At 40.2% G+C, this 25,668-nt stretch overlaps 1 protein-coding gene and 1 long non-coding RNA gene across 3 annotated transcripts in view; both read left to right on the forward strand.

The window, feature by feature from the left end:
• LOC134789402 (uncharacterized) overlaps positions 1-25,668 on the forward strand; it is a 368,254-nt gene that overhangs the window by 341,020 nt on the left and 1,566 nt on the right. The gene's annotated exons all lie outside the window — the stretch shown is intronic.
• The window catches only part of LOC134806799 (neurogenic protein mastermind-like), a 200,316-nt gene that overhangs the window by 36,818 nt on the left and 137,830 nt on the right, over positions 1-25,668 (forward strand). Inside the window, exons 3-9 of one of the 2 annotated variants that reach the window (XR_010146557.1) lie at positions 3,049-3,807; positions 13,661-13,781; positions 19,439-19,567; positions 19,700-19,993; positions 21,305-21,455; positions 21,834-21,906; positions 23,906-24,784. Coding sequence is in view for 1 of the 2 variants with exons in the window: in XM_063780173.1 (XP_063636243.1) it covers positions 3,049-3,807; positions 13,661-13,781; positions 19,439-19,567; positions 19,700-19,993; positions 21,305-21,455; positions 21,834-21,906; positions 23,906-24,247 (1,869 nt within the window). In the remaining variant the exon portion in view is untranslated. Of the gene's footprint in view, positions 1-3,048; positions 3,808-13,660; positions 13,782-19,438; positions 19,568-19,699; positions 19,994-21,304; positions 21,456-21,833; positions 21,907-23,905; positions 25,603-25,668 lie in introns of those variants that run through there. The other variant, XM_063780173.1, reaches the window with a different exon arrangement.

Raw genomic sequence — 25,668 nt, forward strand, 5'->3', positions numbered from 1 at the left:
GACGAGCGTGGGTGTAGCATGCGATGTGTGGTGAGCAGTGACCGGACCCTCCGATCCAGGGCGTCCAGCTCGGTCTGAGTCCACCTTAGTATGCCAAAGGAGTATGTGAGAAGAGGCATTACCCAGGCGTTGAAGGCGCGCACTTTGTTGCCTCCTGACAAAAGACTGTTAAGGACTTTTGTGAGCCGACTGAAAAAGCGCTCCTTCACCGACCGTCTAATACCCTCGTCCTCAATACCCAACGACTGTGACATACCAAGGTATTTATAGGTCTCTGATTCAGAGATAGACCTGAAAGACATTGTCTCAGAAAGTTGTAAATTTGTTGAATTTACAACCTTCCCCTGCTGTACATGCATAACCGCACATTTATCGACACCAAACTCCATGTTGATGGCACTACTGAAGACTTCGGTGGTTTTCAGTAGCTCCAACAAGCCTTGGGTATTTGGTGCAAATAATTTGAGGTCATCCATGTACAGAAGGTGAGAAATAACTTCACCCTCTCTCCGAAGCCGGCAACCTAGTCCCAAATCCTTCAGCAAGGTGCTGAGGGGATTCAGAGCTAGGCAGAACCATAGCGGACTCAGACTGTCGCCCTGAAATATTCCTCGCTCAATCCTTATAAAATCCTGTGGGCCAGGTCGGTCATCCCCGCCTCCTGGTTGACGAAGGACTGTGGTCCACTGCCCCATACACGCGCTTAGGAAGGCTCTCAAAGCTGCATCAACTTTGTACAGCTCTAAGACCCTCCCCAGCCATGAATGAGGCACCGAATCATAGGCCTTCTTGTAGTCAATCCAAGCGGCTGAGAGGGCCCCCTTGGTCCGCCGGATTTGTTGGCAGATGGTCATGTCTATGAGGAGGAGCTCTTTAGTACCACGGGACCCAACCCTACATCCATTTTGAGCAGAGGCCAAAATATTGTTTGCGACAATGTGCGCGTTGATTTTTGCTCTCGAAATGGATGTAAGGAGCTTGTAGAGTGTAGGCAAGCATGTGATGGGTCTGTAGTTCTTCGCTTCCGTGGTACTACCGGACTTATAGAGCAGGAAGGTGACACCAGTTGTTAAGGAAGGTGGGAGAGAACCAAGTTCGAGGGCTTGTTGAAATTGTGCTGCTAAGTAGGAGTGCGAGCATCGGAACCATTTTAGCCAGAAGTTGTGCAATCCATCCGGCCCAGGACTTTTCCAGTTCTGGGCCGTGCGGATGGCACAACTTACGTCATCGGGGCTGATGGTGACTGCCCCCATAGGTTCAATGGACTCGCACTCACGCTCGACAACACTCATCCAACTCCCCTCGGTGTGTCCGACAGGCACCGACCAGATGCTACGCCAGAAGTCATTCATGACAGTAGCATCCGGTGGCCGCGAGTCGGATGCACGAAGGTTGGTTTCCTCCCACCTTCGGTACATCTTCCTTTGGTCACTCTGGAAAAGACGATTCTGCTGGAATCGGTCCACACGCTCTCTGTAGCGGCGAATACGGTTTGCCCATGCATAGACTTTCTGCTTTAGAAAGTCGATGCGCTCCGTAACGTTGGCCATGTAGTCGCGGGGCCTGATATCCGTCCCCACGAATGCCTGGTTTACAAAGCGCATTACTCGGGGGCGATTGTTGCCCCCCCTGAAGCAGATCAGCTTTGCGATAAGAGTCCTAAAAGAGCTGATACGTCGCTCGATCCGTATTTGCCATGCGGGGGCACCTCCGGCGGTCCTAGGTGCACGTTCAGAGTCCGGAAACTTGACTCGTATTATAAATATTATTATATTATAACTAAAATAATTAAAATAAATAAATTAAATAAGTTTACAGTTTAATTAATAAATTAATTAAATTAAATAAGTTTAATAAATAAATAAAATAAATAAAATAAATAAAATAAATAAAATAAATAAAATAAATAAAATAAATAAAATAAATAAAATAAATAAAATAAATAAAATAAATAAAATAAATAAAATAAATAAAATAAATAAAATAAATAAAATAAATAAAATAAATAAAATAAATAAAATAAATAAAATAAATAAAATAAATAAAATAAATAAAATAAATAAAATAAATAAAATAAATAAAATAAATAAAATAAATAAAATAAATAAAATAAATAAAATAAATAAAATAAATAAAATAAATAAAATAAATAAAATAAATAAAATAAATAAAATAAATAAAATAAATAAAATAAATAAAATAAATAAAATAAATAAAATAAATAAAATAAATAAAATAAATAAAATAAATAAAATAAATAAAGTAAATAAAGTAAATAAAGTAAATAAAGTAAATAAAGTAAATAAAGTAAATAAAGTAAATAAAGTAAATAAAGTAAATAAAGTAAATAAAGTAAATAAAGTAAATAAAATAAATAAAATAAATAAAATAAATAAAATAAATAAAATAAATAAAATAAATAAAATAAATAAAATAAAATAATTAAATTAATTAAACAAATATAACAAATTAAACTAATTAAATAAATGAAATAAATTAAATAAATTAATTAAATTAAATAAATTAAATAAATTCAAAAAAATAAATAAATTCAACCAATTCAAAAAAATAAATCAATTAAATCAATTAAATAAATAAATTAAATTAAATAAATTTAATAAGTAAAATCAATAAAATCAACAAAATATAAATAAAGTAAATAAAATAAACAAATTTTTTAGTATTTTTTTTTTAGTTCTGACGGCACATCACTAAAACTACTTTAATGTAGCAAACCAGTAAGCAACCGATAATAAAGGTTACCATAACTGAATGAAAACCTGTTAAAAACCCTTAACAAAAACCCTATCGCGATGGGGTTTTGAGATTAACTCGGTTAAAGGTTAGGGTTACCGTTTCAATAAGGTTACCATTACAATCAGGTAACAGTATGATAGGGTTACCGAATGATACGGTAACCGAATCGATTAGGTTACCGAATTGATAGGATTAAGCGTAAAGAGGGGTTTTCCGGTCCTTGGTGGTGATAGAGCGTACGTTTTGATAATTAGTGTAGTGCCTATTATTAACACGTGTCTTTTGTTACAGCAACAAAAATTCGGTTGCGGCGATTACGAGCCGCCGGCGAAATTGCAATGCACCGGTATCGGCGGCGCCGGCGAGGCGCTCACCAAGTTCTCGGTGGAGATCGTGCAGCAGCTCGAGTTCACCACCTCCACCGCCGACTCGCAGCCGCAGCAAATCTCCACCAACGTGACGGTCAAGGCCCTCGCCAACGCCGTTAAGACGTCCAATTCGCCGCCCCCGCAGGCCCCGCCGCGCGTGCCCACGCCGCTCGACTGCGACCGCGAGTGCAAAGCCGAGTGCAAATCAGAAGTCGCCGAGGATGAATTCGTCGGCCTAGACGAATGCGCTGCAGCGTTAGAGCGCGATGCCGCATCCGCGTTCCCCGGGCTGGCCGAGCTGATCGGGGAAGACGACGGCGACGATACTTTCGAAGATCTCATTACTGAAATTGCCGAGTATCCAGAGTTTATGAAAGATTTCGATCTGGACGGGAGCAGATTCAACGGGCTAGGCAGCATGGAACCTCCGGAAGGCGAGCCCGCGCCGCGGTACGGCGGCACGAGCGGCGAGATGTCGCCCGCCGCGCAGACGCTAAAGCACATGGCGGAGCAGCACCAGCAGGCGGCGGGCGGCGACTGGCGCTACCGCGGGTACAGCGCGGGCGGCGGCCCGAGCGCCGGCCCCGGCGCCGGCGGCTACCGCCCGCGACCTTCGCTCGACCACCTACACATGTCTCAGCATCAGCAGCTTCATCTCTCGCAACCTCATCATAATCTTCAGGTACGTAACAGATTACCTCGTCTTAATCAAACCGCTATGAAAAATTACAGAGAGTGGTACTTTTCAATTTCTACATTGAAATTGGGAAAGTAAAATTAACAAATTTTTGTAACTTATTCAATGCGAAAGTATAGCGACTATCTTGCGAGACTTCAGACATTCCGGTTGTGACCTTCCAGTAACTTTGCAACGCAACCAGGTCACTAATACAATTCATCACATATTCTTAAAAGGTGATGGGGCGAAATGTACTCCTACTTTCTACTCAGATGGTGGCTTGGCCGGGCTATACATACTGGTACAACCAAGTAAATAAGTATATATCTTTTCTACAGACAAACACAATGGCTTTCGTTTCAATTTGAAATGCAGATTAGCAATATGCACAATGACCGAGGAGTAACCGGCGAGAGCGGCCAATTGAAGCCAAATCACTCGGCTTTATAATATTATCGAACTGAATAGCATTCCAGTATTATGAGCTCATTATGCTGCGTGCGAGACAAGAGAATTATGCCAATTGTTTAAAATAAGTACACCGGAAAACGTTTCAAAAGCGTGCCGCTTACGCGCCAAAATTAGTATCCCTTTTTGCGGTAGTAATTTGGCTGGACGTTGTTAATTTAGTATTAAACGCCTAATAAGAGTAATTTTCCACATGAACCCTGGTCCCTAGGTGGTTAAAGTAATTGGAAGTCTTCTTTATTGGGTATTTCGTGACGTGAAAGGACATAAAAAACATGGGAGTCTGGTGTGGTATCGACCGGGCAGGCGGTGCGCGCGCCACGGCGCGAGGCAGGCTCCCGCCGTGCCGCCGCCCTAAGCAAGTAAGCACCGTTTCTCGGATACGATGAACCTAAGGATGATATATTTTTATATATTTTTAATTCTTATTCTCCTTATTTATTTCTCCTCTTAAGTTAGGTTTTACATTCTATAAACATAGTTTTTTTTACAAATACAGAAGTTAATTCGCACCTTTGCAATTATAACACCTGTAACATTCCAACTGGCGCATTCTATTTGGATTTGGATGCAAACTGTAACGCAATAAGAATCAAATTAATCTTAGCAGGTAAACTAAGCTAAGCAGGCCGCATTCAGCTATACCCAATTTAATTATAAATCAATTATCAGCGCAACGCGTTCTTTTTAGACATCGTCCTAATTGACTCACAATCCTACGCGATAACGCGATCTTCCATCACGCGACTATGACTGTACAATGTATAGGTACTATGTATAGTCATAGTCGCGTATGCACGCTTATGTATACTATACATATAATATACATGACCTCGCGATGATTCGCGTGCATTAATTAGGGCACTGCGGAGATTAGTGTATTTAATCTCGTCGTATAGTCGTCATGATTGTCATGAAACGCAATTGGGTGGTTCGTAGACAATTGACAACCGTTGTATAACATTCGCATAATCTATAAGTAAACATATCATTTGAGTAGATATAAACATCCTGATGTATTTTATTTTCGTATTTACTTTGAAGGCTTTCGGATATGACAGGTAAATAGTGGGGTCAATATAAAGTTTAAGTTACATTAAATGCACACTCTAATTTTACTACATGGGTGAATTCTATATCATATTGGATACCCGTCTGCGAAGTAACAGCTTGATATCAGTTCCCGTTTTTGAGAAAAAACTTTTTTTTTAAATCTTTTATACTACTTAAACAGCAATTCCCACATAAGAGATTTTTTGCAGAATGGGATATGAAGCGTATACGACTACACAGCCAGAATATCTCCCGAAAATAATATAAATTATAGATTTAATGAAACAAATTATAATTTTGTAAGTTTTTCATGACCGAGAAAACCCCACACTGAGAGAAAAGTTTACTATTGTGGTTAACAGTATTTGTTTCGATAATGTTCAATTTATCTTCCGAGGAACTACTATATTTTCAGAATAACGGCAAGATTTTAGAAACAAACAGCAAATAATGTTCTGCACAACTAAAGGACATTTCTAGTTTTTTGCCAGTAACTGCACAAGTAATTGAAGTACTGCACATACTCATTTTTCTTTCGATAATTAAATCAATTTCCAGCATAAAAAGTCAAAAAAGTATGCGGTATTTCCAGGCTTTCACAGAAGCCAATTCGAACTTTGTTTAAGATGTCAAAAAGATATCATTTTGTTACCATTCGCTCGACCGTCTCGCTCGCACCAATACATATTCCAACCAGTACGAGCGAAACGCACGCGCGAATGATAAAAAATGTTATCTTTTTAACAAATTTCGAATTAGCCTCATGGTATATTAGGAAAATATACCTTATGGCTTATGGCATTGCGTTAAGGTTTAATACTTCAATGCATTAAGTAGGGATGTAACGATACATGATTTTGCCGATACGATACCGATACCGATTTTTGAAGTAAATAATCGGCGGTACCGATACAGATACCGATATCAATGGCACAGTAGTTAGTTAATAAATAAAATATTAAGGAATTATATACTTAATATGCATAAAACGTACTTATGTATAATAGACACTCGATTTTGTGAAGTGTCAAAAACAGTCAGTTAGTGTCTGCGCGGGTAATATAAATAGCTTGGACGTCGTAATTAATATTATGGTTTATTCTATACAATATTACATTTACGTAGGAGATTATTTATTGTTACATTAACATGAGTAAGAGATTTATGAAAGTGAAAAAACTGTCCATTTTCTCGAAGCAACAAAAAAAAATTCAAAACAAAAATGGTAAATAGTAATTAAATGGACTAATTTACGAGGGACATTGTTTTGTAGAAGATAGTAAATATACAGAGCTTAATTAACATGTAATTGTTATGTACACATTAGTTGTTATTTTTATGTAAAAAATATTTTTAATAAAGAAAATTATGGGGGGCAGGGCAGAGTTCGGTGTCAAGCTGGGAGAAAATATAAATACATAATGAGTATATGTTTGATAACAAAATATTAAAAAATCTCGAGTGTGGCAATTCATGTTTTGATTTATTTTTCCATTTTAATAATAATTTGGATTTATTAAAAAAAAAATGACATATTTTGTGGAGATTTTTTTCAAAATATAGTATTTGTAACAAAGGTAATCTCACGTCTCAAAAAATCTCTGATGTGCGAATTAATGTAGATTTCTCATACATTTAGAACTGTGCTGACCCCACTAAAATAACAATTGGAAATAACACAAAGTGATAATATTTGTCAGAGGAAATTCCATTTATTTTTTTGGAATGCATATGCTTTCAGTTGCAAATCTCTTGATTAAATTTGCAACATTGTCGTTGAATTGCGATTCGCGCACAATAAAACACCAGCAGCAGGTGTAATTGTTATTGTACAGTTGCGTGCGATGTTCTGTTTGTGGGCGCGCAGATGTGTGGCGCCCACATGTTTGCCTTTCGAGCCCCTTCCGACCTAAGTTCAAGTTCCATTACCATTGTCCTATTTACGACCAATACCACTTCAGAAAACAGTCTATATATATGTAGTAACACTCATTTTACCAGAGTGCATCATATAACAATTAACATTCATAAAATCTAATTTTCCGAAAGTACCTATACCATATCAAACAAAAAAAGAATTGTCCAAATTGGTCCAACCGTCTTCCAGAAATCGGGGAAGATACATAAATCAAAGAAATTTTGAAGTCTGGTAAAAATGTAAAGCTAATTTTAAGTTTGCTGCGCTAAGCGTCAAGTCTATCGTAACTTTTAAAGTATAATTTTGATAGTATATAGTTGCTACACAATTTTGTTAGTATTGTAGCATCGTATCGGAATAATGTTAGTTATTCGATGTGTTCCTCTCGCCTCGGCATGTGTGTGTAGAGTAGAGAACACGTGTGCAATGCAGGAAGCAATTGGGCCGGGAGTACGCACTTTTTGTTCCAGCCCGACTCTCCTAAGTGTCATCGCGCTGTCTCCCCGCCGGAGCTCGGCTTTTTCTCCTCTCTCGAACTCGCGACAGTTTTACAGGGTTATTAACATTAAACACGAATTTTAACAATCTTATTTGAATATCACATTTAAAAATATTTATCTGTCAAAGAAATATTTTGGTTACCTATTGCAGTACATCAAATTTAAATACCTTTTATATTAAAACAAACTAACCATAATTTACCGATTTTTTATGTAGTACACATGTCTAGAGATGTATACTAAATAAAAGGACATTGTTTTACCGTCAAACCGTCATGCATTGCTGACATGTCTTAACTTAATAAGGAAAATTGATTATTAGTAAAAGATGGAGAGTTAGTCTATGCCTACAGTTACAATTAGTATTACTTATGCTGTAATATTGGCTGAAGTGAAAAGTTCAATCCAGTTTTGGCCACGTGTAGGGTTCTAGCTTCTAAATAGTGCTGGGGCGGGTGCGTTGGCATGCTCGGCCCTCGCGTAGGCGTAGCTCGATACACGTGAGCACGTCGCCGGAATAAAGGTACTTACAAACAATATAAAAATACACTTTACAATTTCCACCAACTTCAAAAGGGGTTGTAATTTCTAATATCTTATAATTTTTAGTGTTTCATACCTGAAGTGTGACAGTCGGGACCAGGGATGTTGCGGATGCAGATTTTTTGACATCCGCGGATGCGGATGCGGATATTTAAAGGCTCACGTTTCGATTTCGTTATAGGTAATGACGAAATTACCTAGCACTTACGCCGCCGCTAAGACGTTCCTGTACCGACTTGTTCGACATCCGCATCCGCATAAGCTCCGCATCGATTTTATGCGGATGCGGATGCAAATGCGGATGTTGAAAATAATGCAGAAGTTCCGCGGATGCGGATGCGAATATTTGCAACATCCCTGGTCGGGGCCCTATTACCTACTAAGCTGACTCTGTCCCTCCGTCGCAGTGTGCATGTCTGTCAGCGAGGTTTAGCTTAAAAACCATTACAAGTTGATAGTTGAATTATATTAGTGTGTTCTGTTGCCGCTATAACAACAAAATTAAATAACGTGTTTTTTAAGATTTGCCGTTCAACGCGCTCGCTCGTGACTCATGGCCCATAACCTTAGAGCATTTAGTAACTGGACACGTCATGGCTGTCATTTTCTGTACGAAACAGTCTGCCGCTTTTTGCAGGGGAGGGGACGTCAAATGTATTGCGATTTCTACATGATTTATACGTAACGTACAAATAGCCATGTTAGACCATACTAAAGTTCGCACAATTGTGCAAGTTTTTCGGCAGAGGGGCAAGCTCTTAAAGGCGACTCCAGTTATTAAATGCTCTAAGCCCATGCATAACCCATAATTAGGTAGACGATTGAAACATACATAAACTCGGTGGCATATAAAAAAGTAAAATATAATGTAATAACAATTAATACAAACCTGCCAAGCGTGAGTTTGTCTTAAGGAAAAAATCAAATGACGAAAGGGTTCTTGAAATAAGGTTCATGAAAAACATCATTCATCAGGAGGTTGCGGGTTCAAACCCCGGCTCGTACCGATGAGTCTTTCGGAACTTATGTACGAAATATCATTTGATATTTACCAGTCGCTTTTCGGTAAAGGAAAACATCGTGAGGAAACCGGACTAATCCCAATAAGGCCTAGTTTACCCTCTGGGTTGGAAGGTCAGATGGCAGTCGCTTTCGTAAAAACTAGTGCCTAATACGTCAAATCATGGGATTAGTTGTCAAGCGGACCCCAGGCTCCCATGAATCGTGGCAAAATGCCGAGATAACGCGAGGAAGAAGAAGAGATAATTAAATATGGAACATATGTGTATTTTGAGAACTGCTACAAAGTTAAGAAGTCAAAATTAAAAAATATATTTTTATGGGACCCAACCCATACATTTCCATAATTGAATTTAGGTATGTGCGGGTAGCGGTGCTGAGTGCCAGTAGCCATGCCAGACGTCCTAAACCGTGGTCTGGTCGATACAGCGGTGGTCTTGCCATACCAGACCTAGTATACACCCATTCATACGATTCCATTTATTTTTGCTACGTTAAATGCACATTTAAGTATAAATAAAATAGGGTAATGAAATTGTTCCAAACAATCGCGTTCAATACGTCATACGTCGCGTTCATACGTGGGCGAGAGACGCCTTGAGGGCGATCGATCTCTCACATTGGAAATTGTGATTGCGATTTTTTCTCCAAAAAACCTGTCCCTCATCCTGTGATAAAACTCCCGCAATAGCCAGTTATAAATAGGCCCAGTAAATGAACACGGTACGTTAGTCAGTTAACGAGGTCTGCATCAGTTCGCGTTCAAATGTCATGGGCGGGCGGCACCCGAGGGCGGTCGATTTCCTGCGAGACCCCATCCTACCGCGTCGACCTTATCGGCTCTACTAGGTACTCGTATCTGTTTTTTGTCATTACATTACACAGGATTGTATAATAGTAAACTACATACGGCGCGATTCGGGAAACGAATTAGAGATTCACTAGATATGAAATAGTAAAGATATATGACGTTCCACGGCAAAAGGTACCTTATGGCGGCCGCAATAATATTGGAGCAGCGTTAATAATAGCGTAAGCGCCAACCGCCATAAGGTACCTTTTGCCGTGGAACGTCATATATCTTTACTATTTCATATCTAGTGAATCTCTAATTCATTTCCCGAATCGCGCCGTATGTAGTTTACTATATACAATCCTGTGTAATGTAAATGTAATGACAAAAAACAGATGGGGCGTTAGAGCACACGGCCGTGCGTTAAAACGTCAGCGACATGTCAGCGATTTTATGTCTCCAGGCATCTCGGCAATTTCAATCCTTATATCGATTTCTTTGTCCTACCGGTTCGTGGAGGACACTATTTGGCTTGGCTTAGATATGTATAGGATATTAGTAGACTTATTGCAAAACATATCCACTTAAATTCAAATATTAAACATGCAAATTTAACCAAATTAATACGAAATGTCCTTATACATCATTCACTTTTACTTAGTCTTCGAATAGCAATTAAACATAATATAAATTCGGTGGCACTGCGTCGTTAAATGATCGTCTTTACATACTTATTTGGAAGCGGACCGGTTTATTTCGTTTCACACGGGAGCGATCCTTACCTGCGGAGTGATTGCAATCCTCGGGTCATTTGAAGCGATGTGTGATCAGATAAGGTGCCGTTAGGTTGTCTGGCTTCACAATGCTCCGCCTCGACATAGAGCCCGCGTCACAAAAATCGCGGGTGCCGCGGGAGCGGGGCGGAGCGCCGGAACAGGTTTCTCGTGTCGCTGGGTGCTTCACCGCCTCGCCTGTCGACGGCGAGCCAATCTGTCACACCTGTGATCTACAATCCATAATCCATCTACATTTTAACGCATAATTAAAGTACTCCATTCATTTGACAACAATATTTTCTGTTCAATGTAAGAAGCCGAATATGTCTCCATTGTTGCAATGTAACTAATTATTAGATTATTACTAACATTTATTGTACGTCACTATCTATGGCGGAATTTATTTGTCGATTCATCGCTATCTCCTACGTATGTTATCAATATACGAGGTAAAGATAATGTATGTATGTAATGGTAAACTTTGGATTTTTTATCCGGTCAGGTGTTTAAAGTTTGTTAGGATGATTGATATTTGATACATTAAAATTATGTTAGGTCAGGGAATTTGACAAATATCGTTAATATTTTTGGTTAATATAATATATATAGGAGTATGTTTAAAAGAATGTAAAGAAACCACTTTAAAAAATATATAAACTATAGTAAACCGTAAAAGCAATTAGTTAGTATTTATTACACACACATAGGTATACGACGACTACAAAATGGTCATATTCAAAAACCTGCTTTTGTTAGAAATTTAATTTAAGCATGGGGTACTTTTATGTATGCGTTAATCGTATACATATAGTAAATACGTCATCAAAAATATCAGTGCTAATCGTGGTGATGGTGCTTAAATATGAACAGTAGCCTTGAAATAAGTTTTTGGCAAAAAAATATTTTTGGTACAAGCTTCTATCGCTGACTGTACTTTTCTTACGACAGACAACTAAAACTCAGCGCGACAAATCTAAAAACCCCTAACACAATTAGGTTGCGTTGTTTCATCACAGAGTTCCTATGGCCACCTCCTGTCTCCATCATCAGATCAGCTCGATGGTACCATAATATTGCATTGTCATCCGATTTATACATGCATGCAAAATTTCAGCTCAATCGGAAACCGGGAAGTGGATCAAATTTAACTTGCGACATTTGATTACAGACCGACAGACAGACAACGGGACAGGTGAAAGTAAATAAAAGCTTGTAATAAAATAAGTTTTTGGCAAAAATTTCATTTTTGGTACAAGCTTTTATCGCTGACTGTACTTTTCTTACTACAGACAACTAATACTCATCGAGACAATCCTAAAAACCCCAAACACAATTAGGTTGCGCTGTTTCATCACAGAGTTCCTATGGCCACCTCCTGTCTCCATCATCAGATCAGCTCGATGGTACCAGAATATTGCATTGTCATCCGATTTATACATGCATGCAACATTTCAGCTCAATCGGAAACCGGGAAGTGGATCAAATTTAACTTAGAAGATTTGATTACAGAACGACAGACAACGGTCAGGTGAAACTAAATAAAAGCTTGTAAAAATAAATAAAAGCTTGTAAAATAGCCGTATTCAGTCTGAACTAAAACACTTTTTTAGCTGTGATGCATCTCATTGCGACTGTATATATCTTATTCAATGTAATATTTATAATAATAAATGTACCCACCACCACCCCTAAACTTGTACATTTAACTAAACGGGAAAATGTGGCCACAAATTTGCCGTTTAGTTGACAAAGCAAAAAATAAGTAAAATTGAACTATGTGACAAGACCAAAAGTTGGGGAATCAGTAGGACAACACTAGCAATATACTGATTTATACAGAAATTAATTGATTTATTAGAAAACACAATTCCCCTAATGAGGGCGCCACTGGACGGTCGACGCAGTCTTAATTTAAATGAGGATACTTATGGTTAATTTTGTTTTGAGAGTATTTCGTGTGCTGTAAGTGTTGTCTGAATTTAATGTTTTTAAATACCTACGCGCAATATCCTTTAATTTAACCCAATGGATCAGTCTTTCTCTAATTTATGTGAAAGAAAGACATTTTTTTCTTAGTGTAACAAAATCACCAGTTTCAGGAACTTTTGAAGCCAAACTCGGTGTAAAAACATTTTTGATATCTGAAAGCACTACATGTGGTTAGCGTGTCATAGTAGGTTGAGTAAGGTCATTTAGCATGCACTTTAGTCTCAGGCGATGCCGCTTGGCACGATTGTTCCTTAGGTCAAACAAACTTGATCTGGCCCGGTAGCCGGGAGATCGTACCGCGCAGACCCCCCGAAAAGGGGGGGTGAAAGGGTCGGCTCCCCAGGTCCAATCTATGCTATGTTCCTTCCTAGTCTTAGCAAAATTACATACATTTTAATTTTTTGTACAAAAATATTTTTTTTTGTATGGAAATGTATAATAATAATTTCGAAAATGAATTCCCCGTCCCTAAATTATACTAAAATGATATATAACTTGCCCTAGTTGCTAAGACTAGGAAGGAATATAGCATAGATTGGACCTGGGGAGCCGACCCTTTCACCCCCCCTTTTTGGGGGGTCTGCATGGTACGATCTCCCGGCTACCGGGCCAGATCAACTTTGTTTGACCTAAGGAACAATCGTGCCAAGCGGCATCGCCTGAGACTAAAGTGCATGCTGTTCCATACATTTGTGTTCCTTACTAAACCTACTATCAGTGTCGTTTGCCGATTTACCCTGAGCAGTTGAGGGTATAAGTGCCTGATTGCCCATTTAATAATGTGTTTTTGTGTCAGGTGTCCGCGGCTCAGCACATGCAGGTGAGCGGCGCGGGCAGCGGGCACGTGTCCGTGGCGGCGCAGCAGGGCATGTACGCCAACTTCCAACACCAACAGCCAACCTCGCAGCACCACCAAGGTAAGCTGTGTAAGCACATACCTGTTGTATAACAAGATCCAAGATCAATAGAGATATGGGTCATCCAAGCGTTATTGACCCCTAATTTTTTTTGGTTATTTTTGATTGTCTGGTAGAGGTCCCTGGCTATTACTAAACAACCAGATATCATCAAAATTGTCAGTGCAGACACTTCGTCAAAAATGTGTCCACAACTCAAAAGATGCGTATTGTGTAACAGGTAACAGGGGTTCGATTTTTGAATTTCGAGCGTTCGATTTCGTCACTCGAAAATCGGTGGAAAACAGCGAAATGCTAATTTTTGAAATAAGAGCGATAGAAATTGGGAATCGAGTGGTAATGACCACTCGTTTTTTTCAATTCTATTAGTAGAATTTAAATGCCGGGTACTGGATATACATTATTGAACGAATACACGAAATCGAGCGGTCAAAATTCAAAAATCGCCCCCCAGGATCCTCGTCAGATTATTCGTATGGTTTTCACTAACGTAAAGTTTTATTCTCAACGATGGTTTTAGTATTCACTTTGTGTCGATAGCCGATTTAAATCCATGCAATGAGTTATGCTATTTGCATCAAACAATATTGATGCAGGTCGTACCTATATTACTAGATTGTCCAGGTTTAAATTTCGACAATCCGTGTGCCTAGTTTATCGATATGACTTCATTGACATGGCCACAGCAACTGGTTCTGCTTCACTTTGTTAATCGTACACAAAAACCAAGTGGCTAATACGGGTACGGTGACAGCTGCGTAGGTAGCACGGTCGCATTTTATCGTTTGTCACCATGTCTGTCACGTTCTAACAAATATATAAGTGCGAAAGTGACGGGTATAGTGACAGACGATAAAAATGGAACCATGCTGCGCCCGTTGGCTTTCGCTTCATCGTTTGAATCTCCTATATCTCTATCACCTTCGCGATGTCAATAGAATTGTCAATAGATTACCTATTATTCGAATGCTTAGAAAACATAACAGGAAAATAAATATAATGGGAAAATATGCGAACGGTTAGAAATGCTTCCGGGAAAGGAAGCTATTGAGAAAAAACAAAGTGGTAAAAATTGCGTATGGGTGAAATCGTGAAATCTCCAGGAATTGTCATTTCCCGGCCTCCGCATTAATGTACTATTCCATTCTCATTTACTCTTGCAATTCGGAACGTGGTGTTTGAATCAAGAGCTGATTTATCTTCCGAGCGCACACTTGGTCATTACTAGGGATAATTAATATATATGTAGTGTCACCAAATGTATGGGACGTGCAAATTTTGGTATCGGATGAATTCACTTGGCACAGATGTAGTATACGTAAAGCTAAGCCAATCCAGCCCGGTAGCCATCCGCCACCCCCTGGTGGGTAGGCAGGGGGGCATCCAAAGTTACACGCCGCATATCGGCTTCTATTTACCTACCACCTCGAGTTTGGTATCATTTCCAGATAAATCGGGCATGAGGAATTCATTTTCGAGACCTTTGATGTACAGTTTAATAGAAAAAAATAACAATATTGACGAATAAATCAAAATCGGTGTGCTATTTTTTTATTCAACTATTATTATTATCAGCCGAAACTAGAAATGCTAGAAAGTTGAAAATTGCACACCAGGTTACATTTATAATGTGTACAAGAGAAAAGAAGCGATTTTGAAAAATTCAACCCCTAAGGGGGTTAAAAAGGGGATGAAAGTTTGTATGGGGTTCATGTTTTATTTTAAGCTAGGAATTTCAAACTTCGTTAAAATATATAATATTAAAATACAAGAAAACTAATTTCAGCGTTTTTAAAAATTCCTCCTCTAACGTGGTTAAAAAGGAGTTGAAAGCTTGAATCCATTACAAATTACTTTGACTGCCCCCCCCCCTGCCTACCTGCCAGGGGGTGGCGGATGTCTACCGGGCTCAAATAGCTTAGCTTTACGTATATTACATCTGTGCTAAGTGAATTCATCTGTAACCAAAATTTGCACCTTATGACCCTACTTCCCTCAGTATGACACACAAAATGCCTTTGAAAGTAATCGCCGGTATTGGCACGCAGCTCGGGCATCTCGCTCTCACTAGTCTCACTGCAGCGTTAATAATAAAAGTAATATTCATTTCAATGAAATGCTAAAACTGATGACTCAATTCCGGACCGAGGAATGGAATGTACGCTGACACACCTACCTAGAATTACATAGTTAGGTCGCGAGATAACGTCTACCTACTTTGTAACCGTCTCATCTTTCTTGTAAAATTAAAAACAAAAATATGCAAAAACAAAAACATTGTGTGGTCGGTTTGTTTTTTATAACACACACTTTGTCAGTGCGGTACCGTTCGTGTACAGGCCTTTGAAATGAGGAGTTAAGGGTGAGCGCGTGTAACCGACAGCAGGGTATATATACAATTATACATACCTATTATCATCATTAACCGAGCACTTTTCATAGGAGACTGAAGACTAGAGATTTTTAACAACGACGTGTAAAAAATGTTATAATTATAAATATTATATTAATGGTTCGCATGCGGCTGGCGCCCGCTTAGCAATGGATGTAACAGGCCAGGAGTCGTTAAGCGCAGTTTATACATAAGTGTACAGTGCAGAGTGTGCAGCGCCCGAGGTTGACGATCTGCGAGAATGCGCCAACCGCCGCATCGCACCAAGCGAGCAGTGATATAGATTGACGCATCTGCTGCATTCGATAAAACCACTTCAGATTGAGAACGACCTAATCGTAGCTCGAGTATTAGATTAATGTGACAGGACGTTTTGGGTAAGATGAACGAAACTTGCTGATTAAATTTGTTTGACTATTAACAGTGACTCACACTGTGATTTTCAGTGAACTATACTTATTATGTTTAGCTTTTTGTCAGTGATATTATTATGATGGTAGGTAGTTACTAAATTGCAAGAGAATATATATGGTAGATACGTTTGACGCGTAGTCTCATCCGCTACTATTGTTGCAGACTGTCTGCCCGATTCGAACTTTAAGATAGGTACGTCAATTAATAGATCTAGAAACGATATGGATTAGATGTGTCAGTGTCAAAAGTGACATTTTTGTTTGAAGAAACGTCACATTTGACACTGACATATCTAATCCATCTCGTTTCTAGTGTAGGCCACTGACGAGCCTTCCAAATGGATGCCGTTACAATGGATTCATCCAAATGGACGGCATCCTATTATTAAACATTGTACGTTTTTGACATTCACGGACCGATTTTGGATTGCAGCCACGCTATTTGGACTGTTGGAAGGCTCGTCAGTGGCCACCTAGGTCTATTAACTGACGCATTATAAGTCAGAATCGGGCCGTGTACCGCTACAAGGACATGTGCCACCTAATTAATTAATTCTATATCTATATTCATCTAGTTAGTTAGACTAATGGCGTTACTCATAAACGCGCTATACAAGCCTCAATTAGCTATTGATCGTGTCTTATATTATCTCATTGATGCATATGTATTGAAAGAAGGAATTGAAGAGAAGAATTGTAAGAAAGGGAAGTTCGAATTGGCCTGTAGGGGGGTAACTTGTCAAGGCACGCGCACCGTGCGTCACGTCACCTTGCGATCGCGCACGTAATGATGGAATGTACAATAGGTATTTCAAATAATCATTGTAAACAAAAAGTCTCGAACAATAACAAACAAACAAAATCCTACCTAGTGCAAGCGCACTCGGAGCAATAACGACGTAGCGGCCGATTAGAGTAGAGTAACTGAACGTTTATTAGGCCAGATTATCTTCTGTAATTTAGTACATAAATAAGTTAGTTATTATCTGCCTACTATACTACGTGGTACCTTCATTATTGATAGATATCTTGGGATTTTCAAACTATGACATTTATGCGCCTAAATTACTACTATTTCTAATTCTAATATAATTTACGGTTGAACGTGAAATGTGATGTAAATTCAGTATAATCAAATCACTCGAAGTATGATGAAAATGCTTTCTATTTTTTAATTTACATTGTATAACATTTTAAATATAGGTAGGTACCTACCAAGGTTCCGGCGAAATGCATGTTTTAAGATTTTTATTTAGACACTCGTAATAAAGCACCTTCGCGACATTTAAGTTGATCTGCGATTCTAAAATATTTGCTTCGCGGGGCACATTAACATATTTTTGTTATTTAGGTTGAATATTGCTCATATATATCACAATCGCCATCGTCACAGTCTCAGTATGAAACTTGCCTAAAACATTTTTTCCTGGAGGAAGTCTCAACAGTTATAATTTTGAATTACTCCCACTTTTTTTTCTCAGTTGTTACCACTGGGAACAGGTAAAAAAAAGTTACCGCTGGTAACAACTCGCTGGTAACGAGTGGGATTAATCCTTAATATCAATTTACTTAAGACGTTGTTTAGTTTAATTATAATTATATAATATATTAAGTATTATTATACATATTATTACTCATGTAGTTTGACGTAGTAATGGGAAATAACGGTGATGTATTTCGCCTCAAATTCAATTTACATTCGTTACTAATTGCGAATTATATTGAATTATAGGGTTATTTTCAAACACATGATCTCTTTAAATAAATGAATAAATATTGTAGACATCTTACACAAATCGACCTAGCCCCAAACTAAGCATAGCTTGTACTATGGGTACTAGGCGACGATATAAACATTGTACTTATATACATAAATACATACCTATATACATAGAAAACACCCATGACTCAGGAACAAATATCTGTATTCATCACACAAATAAATGCCCTTACCAGGATTCGAACCCAGGACCATCGGCTTTGCAGGCAGGGTCACTACCCACTAGGCCAGACCGGTTGTCTTTACTCTACATATTACGTGTATGTCGAAGGTGTGCTCTCATTTCATGTGACCTAAATTAAACCTAGAACATCGGAATACTCCTCGCGATATAGAGAGGCGTAGGTACCTTACGTATATAGAGTGGTATGTACTTATGTACATGGAATTCCCTGGGGAAATCTGTGGAATTTGTCCCAAGTCCGATGCGTTTCCGATTTTCCTTATTGCTTTGCTTGGATTAGAGTTTTAGTAAAATAAGTAATGATGTTGATGACTCATGCTTAATTTAACAACGTCACCAGGGTCGCTTGTTATAAAATTGCCCCTCTTTTTGACATAATACAGCCGGACTGCTCTCGTCCATCAGACTTATGAAAAATGGAAAAACAATCCCGAACTACGCACCCACGATGTGCACCGCGCGCCATACTAATAAACGTAATTTTCAGTTAAACTAAAATTATTATAATATTTAACAAATCTATATCGGGGTCAAAAGGTTTGTAAAATGGTTAGGTACTTGAATCGTTGTGCAGTGAAGGCATGACAAACATCCGTAGCGCAAGCCGGCTCTAACTTGGCCTGCATGTCCTCGGTACCTGTAGCACTGTAACGATAAGTTTCTCAGTTCACTAAAATGAAATGAGCCTGTTGGAATCGTGTTCCATGGTGACTGCCGCTAGATAAATTCTTGTTAGATTTTTAATCAATATATTCCTAGATGACAACCCTATTGATCAAGTCAATCCAGTGGTTTGTCTTCGTTATTAACTCAGTGTAAACGGTCCATTAGAGCAACATTTCTACTCTGTGGTAAAGATTTGAAGTGTGATATCGTTGTTAATTGCAGGCGGTGGAAACGAGTCATACTCGATGTCACAGTCGCAGAGCATGAACTTCTCGCAGGCGATGCGGCCGCGGCCCGCGCACCCCGCGCAGTCCGCCGCGCCGCCGCAGCAAGGGCCGCAGGCGCCTATGGGTCAGTACTCGACTACTATAACTATGTACATATATTACTAGCCACTGGTTAAAATAACTAAGCCATACTATCTAATTAATACTTCTTTGTCAAACAAAATAACGTAACATTGTGATAACGGTTTGATTGCAGGCGTAGCCGCGGCGGGTATCTCTCGCGAGCAGCAAGCGAAGATGCTGCAGCAACAACAGCAGCACATGCTGCGCGCGCAGCAGCAGCAGATGCGGCCGCCGCCGCCCGAGTACAAGGCGCGCTTCTCGGGCCCCGGGCCCCTGGCGCCGGGCGCGGGTGTGGGCGGGCCCGCGGCGGCGGCGCGCCGGCCCGCGCCGCCGCGCGCCTACGCGCCGCACCTGCCGCGCCAGTACTCGCCCGAGTGGCGCCACGCCATGCTGCAGCAGCACCAGCGCCAGCAGCTCCACCACCAAGGTCAGTTTCATGAGCCCATATATCGTGCGCTAATTTTTCGATTAGTGCTCCGAGGAATCGTTCGGATTAATCCCGGCCCCTTCTTTTCCCCATCGCTCTACGCTCGCGTGAGCTGTGGTCAACTATAAGTGGCTAAGCATCGGTTAATGTTAAATGTCCTTGTTCCTATGTAATTGTGTAGATGATCCGTTGGTGATCCTTAAATCATCATCATCATCATCATATCAGCCAGAGGACGTCCACTGCTGGACATAGGCCTCCCCCAAAGAGTGCCACAATGACCGGTCTTGCGCCACCCGCATCCAGCGGTCTCCCGCGACCTTTACCAGGTCGTCAGTCCACCTTGTGGGGGGTCTACCCACGCTGCGCCTTCCGGTACGTGGTCGCCACTCGAGAACCTTTCCGCCCCAACGGTCATCGGTTCTACGGGCAATGTGCCCCGCCCACTGCCACTTAAGTTTAGCGATTCGGAGGGCTACATCGGTTACTTTGGTTCGGATGGCCTCATTTCTGATGCGATCAAGCAGAGAGACTCCAAGCATAGCCCTCTCCATTGCCCTTTGGGTGACTTTGAACCTTCTTATGAGGCACACAGTAAGCGGCCACGTTTCAGTTCCAGATCCTTAAATAAATAAAATAAAACATTTCCATCTTCACCACTTAGATGGTTAACAGTCCTCAACTGTGTGTTGCTCTAGAAACTTCCTGCCTCGCACAGCTGTTTATAGGGTGTGGATTTCAAGAAATAAAGTAGCTTTTAGATTTCTATCTTCATATCAAAATCGGTTCAGTGGTTTAGCCATGACAAAAAAGTTATCTTTAATTACAGATGGATAGGTGGTGTCAACGAAACGAGACCATTGGTATATTTCCAGGGTTAATATAGAGCGTTTTTTGGCGTTTTTCATAAACACACGCAACAAGGTCAAGCCTCAATTAGATAATTATCGTTTGTCTCAATCTGTCATTTTAACTTATGTATTTGTAAGAAAGGTTGATTTTTTTAGCTGTTTGGTAGAGATCCCTGACTACTACCAACCACCAGAACTCATCAATATTTAGAAACACTTTGTCCAAAATTTATTTATTTATTTAAACTTTATTGCACAAAACAACAACTTAATGTACAAAAAGCGAACTTAATGCCATGAGGCATTCTCTACCAGTCAACCTTAAGGCAAAGCAGAAAAGATTGTAGGCAAAATATGTCCAAAGGGATTAGGCGTTCGAAACGCCCGTGATAATGATCCTGCATCGCTTGGGTTATATGTTTTTGTAGTTTATTGTATCATGCTATTGTTCTATGTTCAGGCGGAGGATTCGGCATGGGCGGCATGGGCGGCGTGGGCGGCATGGGCGGCATGGGCGGCGCCGCGGGTGCGGGCAGCGCCGCGCAGCAGCAAATGCAACTGCAGCACTCGCGCATGCAACAGCAACTCTTGCAGCAACAGCAGCAACAGAGGTACTACACGCACACTCTTTAACTGACCATCGGTGGACCATGTGTCTTTACAGTAATATTTACGAATTGTGAACAGTACTTATATAGATGGTACCGATACATACGTTGTAAAAATGTCGGTGGCCTTTCTTTCTAGATATTGTATAGGAACAACCTATAATTCGAGCAATAGGAATAAAAAACCGGTCTAGTGCGTATCAACGCGGACGCGATCCGAAAGTACAATGTTGTAAGTTTCGATGCGGCATAAAGGTTCGGCAATCAAGGCAGAATCCGAACCTGCGGCCGAAACATAATTTTTATGCCAAACCTGCTGAAACCGAAACTTCGGTGGAACACTACTTATTTCCAGTTGTTTGATTAAGTTTTTATTTACAGAGCGTCGAATCAGCAGGCCCCTATGTCACATCTCATTATGCAGCAGAATCAGATGATGAACGTTCAAGGACAGGCAAGTTTCACTATCATTACTATCAACCACGTTCAAAACTACTTCTTTATGTATCAATACATATTCGTAAGACTTATGGACTGCGAGCCACGAACAGATTTCCATGACCAATCGCCTCCCGGGCGATAACTCATATATTGGTTAACGGCTATGTATGATGATCCCTCATGGACGTCAGCTGGCGCTCCGTTGGTGGGCTGAGGAATGGCAGCCACCGAAACATGTAAAAAAATAAAATAAATTTTGTCATCGCCTCCCGTTTGATACTTTGTCAGAAGTTAGTTTAGATGTTATTCTAAATAAAAACAACCGTCAGCCGGTCGTACGAGGGCTGCCTTTTAAGTTCTGTCGTTTGCAAACCTCCCGCGATTATATAAAAAAAAAACTAGTATCATCGTAAAATATTTGAATTTAGAACTCGAAAACAAAAGAATGACTCGAGATCGGCCGAATCGTTTCAGAGCAGCGTCGGTTCAAAGTTGACAAGTCAGTTGTGAAAATGGAAATTACGAAGGAAAATTTACGTGCGATAATTTTTTACAACTTCAAAAGAGGTTTAACGCGTCTTCAGTGCTTTGAAGAGTTGACTACTGTTTTTAATAGTGACGCACCATGCCTCCGCACTGTGGAACGTTGGTATTTAGAATTTCAACGTGGTTGCTCTAGTTTTAGTGATAGGCATCGTGAAGGTCGCCCAAAAACAGCCGTGACTCAGGAGAACATTGATGCTGTACGGCAACTGATCGTCGAAGATCGCCATGCGACATACCGTGAGATAGAAGCTTCATTGGGTATTTCAGGGACCAGTGTTCAAAATATTTTGCATGACCACTTAGGCGTAAAAAAATTGATCTCACGATGGATACCACATTTACTTAGTGAAGACCAAAAAACGGCTTGCGTTAGATGGTGTCGCAAAACTCTACGAAAATTCAACCGAGGAAACTCTAAACACGTTTACGACATTATCAGTGGTGACGAGTCTTGGATATATGCCTACGATCCGGATTCTAAACAGCAGTCGACTGTTTGGGTGTTCCAAGATGAGCCAAAACCGACCAAAGTAATACGCTCACGGAGCACTTCGAAAAAAATGGTCGCCACGTTTGTAGCGAAAAGTGGCCACGTTGCCACCACCGTGCTAGAGGATCGTAAAACGGTCAATGCTGACTGGTATACCAATGTTTGTTTACCAGAAGTTATCAGCGAGTTCCGAAAAAACAACCCCCGAATTCGTATAGTACTGCACCACGATAATGCGAGCTCGGACACCGCTAGGCAGACAATTGAGTTTTTAAAGGAGCAAAACGTCGAAAATCTGGAACACCCGCCGTACAGTCCAGACTTAAGCCCCAATGACTTCTTCACTTTTCCAAAAATTAAGCAACGACTTCGTGGTCAACGGTACCGAACGCCTGAAGAAGCGGTTGAGGCATACAAAACGGCCATTTTGGAGACCCCGACTTCGGACTTTAATAAGTGTTTCGAAAACTGGTTCGATCGAATGAAAAAGTGTATTACGTATCACGGTGATTACTTTGAAAAACAATAAATACCAATTAACACTTATATTGTCTTTAGTTTTACCAAACGACAGAACTTAAAAGGCAGCCCTCGTATAGCGGTGGAAAGACCGTCAGCTACTTGCATAAACATGTAAAAAATAAGCGCTGTACCTATTTATTATAGTAATAAAATAACTAAATCATGAAACTGCATGTAGGATTTCATCAGGCATTTCAATAAACGCCTTATGGATTTGCGGACATGATCAACTGACGGTCTTTCCACCGCGATACAACCGGCTGACTATTTTTTTAATTCATGATAGCATCTATACTAACATCTGACAAAGTATCAAGCGTGAGGCGATGACTGACGATATTTGCTCCTGGCCCGCGGTCTATTAATGCTATTAAAGCAATCGTAACTCTAGTCGACGTCCCCAGTATCACCACGAAGTTGTACAAAGCGAATTAAAGTTTAACATTAATTTCAGATGTCGAATATTCACATGAACCAAAGTCAGAGCATGTCAATGCAGAGCGGCGGCATGGCCGGCATGGGCTCACACGGCGCGCACGGTGCGCACAGCTCGCACGGCGCGCACGGCTCGCACGGCTCGCACGGCTCGCACGGCTCGCACGGCTCGCACGGCGGCATGCTGGCGGGCGCGCTGCAGCAGTTCCCGGCGCTGCACGGCTCCGGCTCGTTCTCCGGCGCCACGGCGGACTTCAACCTGGACTTCCTGGACAACATGCCGTCCAGCGACGCCGGCAGCCTCACCGCGCAGGAGCTGCTCAACTCGCTCGACAACTCCCTTTTCAACGACATCCTATAGGCCGAGTGCCGACCCGCGGCCACTAGCCGGCCGTTCAGCAGAACGCTCCGGAGGATCGGTCTCGATTAGTGACGTACGGTGAAATAGTGTATTGTGCCAAGGAACGAAATTGAGAAGTCGAATGCGGAGGAAATAGTGCTATAGTAGAATTCAGCGCGTAGCGAAAGATTCTACAGACGTGGCCTGGGAATGGAGAGATGACTATAGAGACGAAATTTTGTTACAGAGTGACGCAAAAGGAATATTAGAATCGTAACCCCGCCGGCGTGGCCCGGAGCGATGATGACCAAAGTTTTTAAACAGGAATTTTAAAACAATTTCCAGCGGCTAAAGTGATATTTAGAATGTTCTTTGCCGCGAAAAACGGTGTGTTCGAAGATTCTCCCGTAATTTTATATGAACTTTCAGCGTTGTTTTAGACTATTTATATTCAAAGATATCGATTTCATAGTATTTTATAGTGTTTACGGTTGTTAATACTTCTTTTGTAAATATTTTATCATACTTCCAGGATGCGTAGTAAATATTCCGATCCGCGTTAAAACCGCGCCACGACGTTACCGCCAGTGGCGTGGGTTCCAGTTCTCTTGTATAATAATAGGTCCCCTCCTACACTCGGAGTAGATAAATGAATAGGTATTATATTTATTTGGAATGTGTTGTAGATATGAAACGAAGCACAAAAGACATTATATCAGTAATAGAATGAGTTTACCTTCCGTAGTGATTGTGTAGTCCCCGAACCCGCAGTCCGCCTGGGGGAGAGCAACCCCACCTTCTTTATATCATAGTGCAAATGTAAATTTATGTAATTACGGCTAAAGTAAGATCATTCCTGTACCTAAGATAATTATTTAGTAGATTATACTGTGATGACGGTCTCAATGGTCAATAGGTAACATTATAGTATCAATTATTATAGATAGATAGATACTGTTGACTTAAGTATTGTCAGGTCTAGAATCGTTATTGTTAAGGATCTCATGTATTATTTAGGATGGTTTTGTGGAAATCTGGAATTTACATAATGTTGGTTTTTATAATAATTTAATGAACTCATGACATTCTTATAATTCCATATATTTTTATTTATATAATTTTGTCACTCGTGAAACTATCATAATATGTTAATATTATGAGACATCAAAGTATCGATATAAGTTATATAATAGTTAAGTAACGATTCCACTTTCATAGGGAGTGGGACGTGTGCTCTCTGCAACTCGACAAATGAAATACAGCTATAGAACCAATTGTGAATGGTAACAACATTCCAGAGCCATTGTTAACAATGTTTTAACTTTAGGACCAATTTTTGAATGTTCTTTTGAAAATAATATTGCATATTGATACAAGACTTTTATTTTTCTCCGAGAACAGAGGAACCTACTTATTTATACGCATAAGGCTCTTATACAAAT

The sequence above is a fragment of the Cydia splendana genome, chromosome 3, assembly GCF_910591565.1.
Source record: "Cydia splendana chromosome 3, ilCydSple1.2, whole genome shotgun sequence".
Classification (NCBI taxonomy): Eukaryota; Metazoa; Arthropoda; class Insecta; order Lepidoptera; family Tortricidae; genus Cydia; species Cydia splendana.